The 12,301-nt window shown below is 30.8% G+C and overlaps 1 protein-coding gene across 7 annotated transcripts in view; it reads left to right on the forward strand.

The window, feature by feature from the left end:
- The window catches only part of LOC140040458 (voltage-dependent L-type calcium channel subunit beta-1-like), a 76,116-nt gene that overhangs the window by 35,777 nt on the left and 28,038 nt on the right, over positions 1-12,301 (forward strand). For 4 of the 7 annotated variants that reach the window (XM_072086420.1, XM_072086419.1, XM_072086421.1 and 1 more), the window contains 2 exons: positions 6,826-6,956; positions 9,239-9,465. In XM_072086420.1, the coding sequence (XP_071942521.1) occupies positions 6,826-6,956; positions 9,239-9,465 (358 nt within the window). The remainder of the gene's footprint in view (positions 1-6,825; positions 6,957-9,238; positions 9,466-12,301) is intronic. The other 3 variants (XM_072086422.1, XM_072086425.1, XM_072086424.1) reach the window with 2 other exon arrangements.

Below are 12,301 nucleotides of genomic sequence, written 5' to 3' on the forward strand. Positions count from 1 at the left end.
ATACCGTCATACACACCTTGGATATGTATTTCTGACATGGAAATGCGGAATTAATATGCAAACACAGGGGACGCTTCCTCATCATTGCTAATTTATCCGACACCTTTTTATGTGTGAACCCAATCATCCTAGAATGAATTCGCTAACCATTAATGTTCAGTTCTCTTAAATGGAATGTATAAACAAATGTTGCCATAGTTACCATATGAACTACACGATTGATTTCTTGTAGATGTTTCTCTTAAAAACATGCAGTGAAGCAAGTACAAATTAATGTATCAATAAACCTATTGGATCAGTTATTGTATTTTACCGCATTGTCTTGCTATCTTGCTCTATGAAGATTTTATAAAATAATAAGCTGTTTTACACAGACGAAAACATGCGCTGTACTTTTAATTACTACGCATAGGTATGCATGTATCAAGAAAAAAAAAATCCTGCATGATTTCAACCAAACAAACTTATATTCATACGGATTGATTACATTAATTACCTAGAACAAAAGTAATTATGTAGGTTACTGTAAATACAGCAAGAATCATTCCCCTTGAGTGCTGTTGCGTTATTTTACGTATGACATGTAATGCTTTGGCTCGTTTTCACACACAGCCATTCAGTACCGTGACGTTTAAGGTTACTCGTTTGCGTGTGTGTTTCAGTCGTTGAACTATTGAAAACATGGTTACTACTTTTTAGCATGTTACACACATTTAGAGAAGGAATGTAACATTAATAAAGATACTCTCTGGATAAAAGGCGTGGCAGATCTTTTTTCTTATATTTCTTGACAAAAAGACCACGCCTTCATCATTTCTTTTTGAGACAAGAAAGAGTATACATGTCTGAATATAAAGTAGAGTGTTTGCTGTTGCTGTTGTAATAAAACAAATATTTGAGGTTTCTAATCTGAATATGCTTAGTTTTTAAAAGGAAATTTGAAAAAAATAGTGAAAGGTCTTCTTCAAAGACCTGTCGTAATTGTTGCATGTGCACACAAATTGTTTCAGGTTTACAAGCACTGAATGATCTGCTTAAATGCTATTCAAAGTATTTGAAAACTGTGTGGCATCTCAACCTTGGGCTAACAGTGAGGGGGCTAAATCGATGTTCTTTTTGTCTAGTCTGTTTGATCCGTGATCCGATGGGCTTTACATAAGTCTGGAATGTGTGGACATCTAATGTTATGTATCCTGTTGTCAATTCTTTGTTTATTTACTCTAGCCCAGATGGTAGATGCGTGTTAATTAACAAAGTGTAATTAACCATGGTGAATTAACAAAGTGCAATTAACTGTTCTGTGTAAGAGTAAGATATATCTGCTGGTATACTGTACTTCAAGCAGGTGAAGATGTACTTTATACTGTATTAATAATATTGCTTGTTAACATTTATTAGTGTCCTATTGTATTTAATGCAATTGAGAACTGAGATATTGTATGTTAATTTGGGAAGCCATTCAATGAACAAAAATAATTTTTCATTTTCCAGTTATTGTCTAACCTTTTCTTGTTTACATCTGGAAAAGAACTATGGTGCTATTCCTTAAAGAAGAATGTTAATAGGGAAAAAAAATATGCAGATGAATCAATAGGAGGATATAAAGTAACAAGTCCATATTCAATAAACATTTTAGTTATACATAGCAGTAATCAGTGTGTTTTGCAATGAAAAATGTTATACAAGAAGTTAAATATTTATAAAATGAAATATAGTTGATAGTACTGAACTTTGAGATTCTGCTTGATGTTTTTAGTTATTACAAAAACTCAAAAGGACAATCATGTTTTTTAAATTATTACTGCCATTTCATCTTTGACAATTTAAATTAACAATCATCATCATCTTTCATTGGCAACATCTAGAGAATCAATGTTTACTTCATAGTCATAGCCTTATAGCATTGTCACTTTCGTCATCATTTTTATTTTTAGCTACGAATGACATAAATCTTCAATTTCATCATCATCATTTCTCAGTAGTAACTTGTTGACGTCTACTGTAGTGCAGAATCTAGCATCTAAGATTTGATTAAAATTGGCCTTTACTACAAATGTAAACCAGTCTTCATATAGAATACCTATAATTAGTAAATGCCAGCCATTGATTCAGTCATTGCCTTGAACCATGGGATAATCTCTACCATGCCTGTTGTACAGTATTGGTTCATTCATTATTGATCTACCATTGCTCATATGTACATATTTTCTATAGGAGGTGATGAGCTATGTTGAGACTGTGATGACAGAAATGACTTATGAATATTTAACATGCCAATTTACATATTACTGTATAATTTCTATTTTACATACAAATGATTAGATTCAATATCGGCCTACTATTGCTCTAAAAATAATGCTTGCCTATTTAATGTATGAGATGAGCTACAGTATGCTAAAACGGTGATGACAGAAATGACTTATGAATATTCACATGAAAATTTACATATTACTGTATAATTCTTATTTTACATACAATTGATTAGATTCAATATCGGCCTACTGCTATTTCTCATGTAAAAAAAAAGTGTCCCCCATTTTAAACGAGTTGAGATAATGCTGAGGTTGTAATGACAGAAAGTGACTTATGAATATTAACTTAATTTGCGTATTATCATTCCTATTTTAATAATACATAAAATGATTAGATCCAATATAGGAGTACTATTGCTTATGCGTACAGATTTATTTCTTATTATAATAAGCAGAAGGAGAAACTGATGCATTATAACCGATTAAGTAAAATGATTTATGAATATTAAACTATTGAAAATGTCACATTCTTCCTATCTAAATTTATTCTATTGATGAGTAGTAGGTTCATTATTGATCTGCTATTGCTCATACTCTTTTTCTTAATTTACGTAACTTATTCCAATCTAAAATTATTCTATAATTGACAATGGAATACGACTTATGAATATTAACCTATTGATACATATTCATATTGCTATTATTACCAATAATTGTGTGTAGGTGGATGCTGGTTTTCAGGATAGATGCTTATTGTTTTGCCGCCTTTTATCTTCGATTTTTATAGTTGTTGCTAGCAAAAATAAAACATTTCTGTTCTGTTTATTTTTCTCCATTTAGTTGTTATACATGTTTTTTTCCCTATTCTGTTTATGATATGTAATCTAGTTTTCCATTGCTCTAAGCAGTTTTAATGGCACTGATCCCATCTTTTCTCCCCATGTCACCCAAACATTAAGTTCCTGTCCTTCCATTTATTCTCTACAAAGTGTACTTTTCCAGGGGAAACTTTTGATTAACTCGATAAAGTATCATACACTCTTTTGGTAATTCCTTTTCACAACAGGGGTGGATTGCTATAAGCGGTCTATAAACGGGTCTTAGCGTTTAGCTGGCTATAATTTGTGACGTAGCAAGTAGTCTTTATTAATAGACTATTGCTATACCGCGGTCTAACCTGTAAATGGTCTTTAAAATTAAAGCCTACTTGAATGAGTCTTAACACAATCTGAAACCTCTCTTTTTGTTGCTTTTACGTATTATTTATCGTCAAAAACGACCAGTTTTAAGTGTTACATCAAATAATAATGGTGATTTTATTCTTATATAGGCCTAGAATGGATTTTCTCGCTTAGAAATGTACGTACTGTTATGATTGTGAATTAAACAAGCATGACGAACATTACCTTATTTGGTATTCTACGTGCAAAGTACGCCCTCAATTTGTTACTTTACACGGTCTTATCTAAGACTGTTTTATAGCAATGGTCTAACAGGGGTGGCTTTAGTAAGACTGTCTATCTGATAAATCCGGCTTTAATCGGGGAGTTAAGACCATCAGTTAAGACTGTTTTATAGCAATCCGCCCCTGTAGTTAACAAAGCGAAAATACAATAACAACTATTGTACAACTATGACCTTTTTTTTTTCAACCACTGACCTGAAGTGCGGCATATTACTATTTACCATTTAAAAACATGGCTATATTTGAATTAAAGAATCCTTCCAATATATTTACAATAGACAGTAATTCAAATGTAATATAATGAAAATAATTCATTCATATATATTTTTTTATTACTACATTACACAAGATGTATTTATCGAGTATTACTTTTACAATGTCTCAAGACATGAAGAAAAAAACCTATCTAATGCCTCATTGCAGATGATAGTTTATGCAGCATAAATAGATAATTATGCATATGATTTGAGATGCAATTTTCATTTACTGTTTGATGAAATAGATTTTAGAATTAAAAAAAAACATTCACAAATGAATCAGTATGAATTAATAATTATTTAATACAAATATATTTAAAATATGGTGTTTTATATTGTAGTTCAGAAAATTAAATTAAATATTTAATATGCGATATAAATCTGATTCAGGAAATTAAAAAAAAATGTTGTGTGCCGTTAATGATTGTGAAAATCACTGCTTTTAATTAATAAATACAGTAAAATGTATTGTGTTAAATTATATTAAATAAATTTATAAACAACAATCCTGATTTACAAAATTATAAACATTTTTTTTTAATTACCGTAACCTTATCAACTTATGACTCGCATACAAAAGGTGAAATGGAAAATATCTGTCCGCTTTTGTGATTTAGCTCTATAAAAAGCATCACTCGCACTGCAGTATGTAAAGGTTAAGATATAAAAAATGTTATTAAAATTTTTTGTATCGTCAACTATTGTTTTTAATATCCCATGACAATTTGACATGTTTTGTTGTTAATTTGTAAAATACAGTATTCATTACTTTTAAAAGAAAAGAGTAATCCTTCTGGTGAAAGACCTAATATCTTTATGTTTCATTTTGATGACGTCATCATGTTAAAAATTGGAATAATAGGCGGGTCCCGTAATTTTACCGAAGCTACACTATATGTTAAGTATGTATACAGAATTTAGTGTATACTACTTAGACACAAAATAGATAGCACACTGAAACATTTTATTTTCTTCGGAGCATAGGCCTAATCTTTTTTCTGTGCGCAATATTCTGACGTATGATGTGCACATGGTTTGTCGTGCAGATAACTAACTCGTCAAAAGTGACGAGTTCAAATCTAGTTATGATTAGATTATGAGTTGGGCCTCTATTAATTGAACCTCTATTGATTAGACCTCTATTGGTTGGACCTAAACAAAAAAGGTTTCAGGTTAATAGCTTCTATGACATTTGGCTTGGATGCAATAATAAAAAGGGAAAACAATGACTAACAACGACAAGTCTTAAATAGTGAATATATCTAGGCATCAGTAAAATGGATTCACTTTGAATTTAGATGTACATTCTGAATATTACACTAAGGAGATGCTCTTGCCGATCGATACTTGCACAATCTTGATAGGCTATTCAACCAATGCTTTGAATTTTAATCAGAGAGAGTCTCAAAGATTATTCAGAAATCTTACACTAGTATCAGCTATTTCCAAGAAACTGTTTCCATTTTTTTACTTAAATTCAATTTGAAATCCTATGAGGTATACTTAAAGATTTTAAAACAGGGTCTTTCCTTTAATTACTAATCTTCTATGTTAAATAAATTGATTACTCTAATTTGCGTTTGCATTAGAAAAACATTACCGCCAGCCTGCTATAGGCAATGATAGACTATACGAGTAGTGACTCAGTTAGATAGGTCACATGTGCATATCGACGTATATATTGTCTAAAGGCCTCAATATTATATGGTAATTTTCGATCATATATTTGTATTCAATGTACAGTATAATTAAAACATTTTTTTTAATTTCCTATGTAATTTATACCTTATCCTAATGTTATGGAAATATAGTTTACCTCTTTTTGTAATTTCATGAAAACATTTCTGTAAAATCTTTATTACCTTTGAATATTCAGATCTTATAAAAAATAAAATTAAAAAACAGTAGCTAAATTCTGTGTATGTGTTTGGGCTTTACTAACAGAGCCAAAATTATTAGTAAGGTATCGTTTTAGTACTGTATTTTGTCATAGGAGAGTTTTGATGAACCTTAATTTGACATCCCAGCTGTTTTGGTTTACTATCAAAACTAGTTTACATGGATGTGTCTGTCTGCCAGTTTAATAGGACCTCCTTTGTATCGATGGATTACACCTAAAATAAAAACTGCAGCAAGGTACAAAATATCTTTAGAAAAAAATGGCAAATTGAATTGCACAACTACATATTGGTATTGTTCTAAAATATTCTTGTACATTCGAATATTAAAACCATTCAAGAGAGAGGAAATATGATGTATGTGTACAAGCTTCGATGGTTTGAGTCTTGTCCCATTTATCATCTCCTTAGGCTAAACATAATTGTGTCTGTGAATTTTAAATGTATGCAAGTACTAGAGAAACCTGAAATATGGTGCATGCTACCTAAAGGCAGGTTACAATGTGCTTTTAGCTGACACATAATGGACAATAACATGCCTAATAATTACTTTGAATATTTTCCGTACTGTATGCGAGGAATGCGTTTTCTTTATGGTATTCTTAATAATGTTTGTTCTTATTGCAATGTAGTCAAATATAAAAAAGTAATACCCTGCATAGTTTATTATAGTTAATTGCATTGCAACAAATGGGACTCTTTGGTTGCTAAAACACAACTAAATCTTAGCAAATTACTGCACATGGTTACAAGCCAATCTCTTTTGAGGTTTCCTTTCCATTTTTTTTTTAATGAAGAAGTTTGAGTGTCTGCAAAATTTCGCAATTGCTGAATCATAATGGTTTGTAGCATGTACAACATATTTGACGCTACTACTCTGTGGCTAAAAGAGGCATTTATTTATCCTTATGTATGTGCTTTAACTAAATAACAATTTACTTTTTTTTATACAGAAATACAACAATGACTGGTGGATAGGGCGTGTAGTGAAAGAAGGAGCAGACGTAGGATTCATACCAAGTCCAGCTAAACTTGAGAGCACAAGGCTACAACCCTCAAGTAGTAGAAGCAAACTTATGGCCAAGTAAGTTTTACACATAATTTAATTTAATGTCAAATAAATTATTGCATTTAAAAAAATATTGTCCAGATGATTGATTATAATCATTTATTTTCTGTATCATACAAAGTTGAAGCAAACTGTGACAAAAAGCCATGTCATCTGAAATTTGCAATTTAGAAATTTGCTTGTAACCAGCATTAATAATGTTGACAAATTGCTATAATCAAATTAGCACTTACCAATAATTATTTGAAAAAAAGCAAAGCAGGTGAAAGGTTTGTTAATATATTTTTGATGAATCACATTATTACAAGAAACTTTGTTTTAATATTAATTACCTGAATGATTCTGGCAGAATATTCGTAATTAAAATTTAAAAATCCACATGAAGGTGCAACATCTTTAATTTAATTTTCTCACTCCACCCATGGAGCTGATGTTTACAAAACATTTCATAAACATTCAAAATTTTAATTATCTGCATGAACGTAATAGAGAAAAAAATACAAACTATTGTAATTTCATCGCAGTATCCAAAAAAGGTGATCTAAGGAGAAGTTATTAGACAGGCTGATGTACCTGATCATCCTTATTTAATTGAACTAGCATACTGCCATAAACATATAAAAAGCAAATCAAATTTCATGTTTCCTTTGTTAATATGAACATCGTACTTTTGAATCATCAAAAACCAATTAACAATATTGTGATCATTGTTTTTTGTTGTTATTATTGTGCAACTGAAGTTTCACTTTATCTACATGTATTTATATGCCATAATTTGACATCTAATTTCATTTTAAAAAAAATGTCTAATGCAAATCAATTGTTTTTTTTTCCAAAAATCAAATTAACAAATCTGTTTAACTTCCCGTATTTAATTTGTTTAAATAAACATTACAATATAACCAGAAAAATCAATAGTAAAAATTGGTAACTATAGCAACGTAGTATTTTCTCTTACTAGCATCAATTGAATGCTAATTTTGTTTTGTTCATTAATATAACAAAAAGAACAATTCTGTCCTGTATTCTGGCACATTTGAACAGTTAAAATCCATAGATTTGGCATCTAAATCAAAATAAAAAAATTCATATAATTAAATTTATGGTCACTTTCTGAGTATTTTCTTAATCACATGATACCATACTCTCATACTCTATATTGGTGGATTTTTAAATCTCTTTAATTATCATTAAAGCTCTGTCTAAATTTTACGTGACAAAACAATTTGATGTGCCCATTTATGGACATGATAATGTCATATCACTACCATATTTGAGCATATCACTATCATATTTGAGCACTTTTTTTGTCAAACTAGTTTGATGATAGTGTAGACAGAGCTTAATAAGAAACACAATTTTTCTTCCATTAGATAATTTAAATAAAATACAGATAATAAAAAAAAAAATTATTCAATTTTAATGTTATTACATAATCATATCTCTATTAAACAATAGAAATGTATAGTCAAGCTCTTTCTGTTTATTTCACAAGGGGTTAGAGTATACTTTTGAACACAAAATTGTTATTTTTGTTCACGTATTAAAGTAAAATTTTAAAATATGTGAAGCAGACCGTATTCAAGTGAATTCTTTCATTACGATCTAAAATTATGTCTTTTTATTGAAATTGTTCGCTTGAGTGAAACTACAGTTGCATGTTTTATGTCAAAAGTATAGTGCATTATTATCATAATATTAAAAATGAGAACATGCCATTGAGGTATTAAAAGCGAATTGTACTTTTAATCCATGCTAAAATTATGATTATGCCGATTCTGTCACCCGTTTTATCGCCATGGTGATATCATACGTTATTGAAAAGATGAATCGCATGCCTTCCTTACTAAGTTGAACCCAAGTAGATTTTTTTTTGCCTTTTTTTATTTCAAATTAAGTATTGCACATATGCTAAAATTATAATTATTATTAAAAAATATTTCAAAATTGATGAAAAACAAATCTTAATAGGTTTTCAATTTCTTTTTTCTCCTACCTTCCTCCAACCCTTGTTTTGTATTATCTAACATTCTTATTAATTGCCACTATGTTATGTTTTCATCCTCTTTATGTTCTATTTCTTTATGCCTGTTTATTTATCTTAAATTCTATTGCATTTCTCCTTTTTAATGTTTTTACTAACTATAATGATTAATCTTTGATATGATTTGTTGTACAAATGTTTATTTCTTGGCCAATTTCATACGATTTTGGTACAATTGCTTTGAAATACTAACAACTATACTTGCGCAACAATTGCTCACTATACCTTGCTATTTATAATAACACTTAAGTAGCAGTTCGACAAGAACGTCATTAGAACAAGCTGGTAAAAGTTCTTCGTTCCTAAATAACAACAAAGCAGCAACCCTACCTTTGAATAGTAAAAGTAGTTACCCAACTTCCCCCCGACACAGCAGGTCTACAAGTGGTCTTAGTTCCAGCTCGAACCTTGGTGACATCATGGTCCTACCAAACTCAAAATCTTCAAACAACTCAAGAGGATCAACACCACCAACGCCAGGTATGAACTTTTATTTTACAAAAAATGTAATAATAAGGCCAAATAAAAAAACATACTTGTTAAGCGTCACCGCCCGCTCCTGATTATCCAGCCGCCTCTCTTTTTATTTTTATTTTTTTTTTACCGATATACAACGGAAAGTTCAGCGGCCCGGCCCAGCTCCAGAGTAGGGCTCGAAATACACGCTAGCAAACTAGCATTTTGCTAGTAGATTCTTCATAATTGCTAGTTGAAAATTTCAAAACTAGCAAATGTTTGTTAGGCTAGTGTAATTTTTGAAAAATACGTACTTTTTAGCTTAGCCAACGCTAGCCGCCGATCGCTCTATGGGCAATTTGGTGAAAACAATTGTTTCATTTACACGCCGCCGATTTACGTCAAGGAAACGCGAATAGCACCGTGAATCATGTAATGTGGTAAACAGCAAGCTTTTTCCCCAACACATTAAATCATGTGCATTTAGTACGTCGCTGAGGATTACATCATCAGTCACGTGATTACAGAATACGCGATTATCAATTTAGGGATTTAACGAAATAAATATTTTGCCTACACAGTGGTCGAAGCGCGTTTTTTTATAGGTTCGTAAATAGGAAACACCCCATACATAATGGACTCTACCAATTTTGTTTACGATGATCTCGCGCTCGAGATCGGCACACCACGAGGTCCTGTTGGGCGATGGGTTTCCTTATGCCTGGTTTACCTGTGGAATACATACACTTTTTGCATCACAACTTTAAATACTGATTTACACAGCAATTGGCAAAGGATTCATCAAAGAAGAATGAATAAGTTGAATAAAAATTCACTTAAGAAATGCCGTAAGCTGTTTTCAAACTATAAATCAGCCCACTATTTAGTATTATTGAGACCAAATCATGCTTCTCGCGATAGGGAATTTCCTGGATAGATGAGTCGAGCGAGAGACGGCGGATGGCCGATGAGTGAGGCGGGGGTAGCAGCTTGGACGGATTAGTTAGCCTAGGGCCTAGGATATAAACAATACAAAACTCTCAATTTTGTCTTAGGCAATAATATTTCATACATAGTCAATTTTGTTCTGTTTCGCATTTTAAAAGTTTGACGTTTCGTCCTAAAAAAAGTGGGCCAAAGCGTCCACCGCGCAAAAATATACCTCCATAAAAAGTAAAAAAAAAAAAAAAAAAACCGTCCCCCCGCCCCTGAAAATTTATGAGGATGTGACGCTTAACAAGTATATTTTTTTATTTGGCCTAATCTTATTTGTAGATTAAACTGCCAAATTTTTATTCAGAATTATCCATTGAAATGTAAGTTTTCACCCATTTTATTTATGTCCACCTACTGTATTATTATGGTCAAATTTTGTAAAATACTGTACTTTTCAGCCTTTTGGCTGCTGTTGTATTTTTTATGTCTTTTTTTTATGAATAAATATACCTGATTATTATTACAAAACCTCTACTCCTCCACCCCCTCGACCTAAATTTGTGTATTCATAGTACATGAAGTCCTAATGTTTTTCAACATTTTAGTTTGAATAATTGAAAATATCTTCAAAATGTTAAAACAACTTTATGGTAATCAAGCATTCAAATTAACTCATTATTATAATTATATATTTTTGAAGAACTGTTATATTATTTATAGTTGGTTTAGACAATATTAATAAACAAATGGTTATGAAACTATAAATAAGATCAAAGTTGTCATTATATTATAAACTGTGTGAAATGAATTCATCGTGAATGAGGATAATACAGTGGCTGTGTAATGCTTGAAAATACACATGTATACATTAAGAATAACATTAGTGGAAATGATGTGTGGGATGACGTATTACGAACTAAAGTATACTACGTTTTCTAATACTATATTTGTTCAAGAATATTCTAAACTGTACTTTAGATCTATTTTATATTTGTTTATAACAATACCTTTTACAATAATAACAACCTACAGAAAAACAATAAAACAACACCCACATTTCCTTTTTTAAATTTACACTTTGTAGATGTCCTTAATTATATGTTTTCATAAGTAGAAAATGTAGATTAGCTAATTATAATCATTTTCATGTACTCTCTCCAGACACACCTTTCTGATCCACCCATTCTGCTTTCTTGTTTTGTCTCCTACCCACACTTGCCATTAAATTGAAAGACTACTGTACCACACACTAAATCTCCACTCCCTCATATTATCCCCTTGATACCAATCTATCATCACCTTGGACCATCTTAGTTAATTTACAATTATATTAATGTGATATTGATAAATACTATAATATATGTTCAGCAGATGTATGTACAGTATAATCATTTGTTTGTTGGGCTGTATTTAATAAAATTATGTTTTTATTACTAAAACATTAACTACATGCACTTGTAATTAATACCTATCAAATAATCTTATAAATTGTCCATTTGTGTACTGAATTTAGCTGTATTACTAAATAAGACAAGGTGTGATTAGATTTCTGTGTAGCTGAATCTTTTTGAATGTAATAATAATAAATAATAATATTCAATATACAAAGACATCTTTAGACCTATGAGATTTGGATAGGATACTTGACTATCGTATGGAAAGACCCATGGATTGCACTCGCCTGTAAATGAGTACCTGGTTGAAAACAATAGGGAGAAAAAGGCAGCATGGAAAGGTACTGACCATCCTTCCATCCAGATAATTCCCAGGTTTATACTGTACTACAATCAGCTCATTGCCCACATTCATAAAGAATTCAGAACTTACCTTTACTTATTAATCTATCAATCATTGTTCACAATTTAAAATAATTTGGTTGCCAACCACAGTCATTAGAACATTTTTATGTTTGTCTTCTAATACC

This window comes from Antedon mediterranea, chromosome 2, assembly GCF_964355755.1.
Source record: "Antedon mediterranea chromosome 2, ecAntMedi1.1, whole genome shotgun sequence".
NCBI lineage: Eukaryota > Metazoa > Echinodermata > Crinoidea > Comatulida > Antedonidae > Antedon > Antedon mediterranea.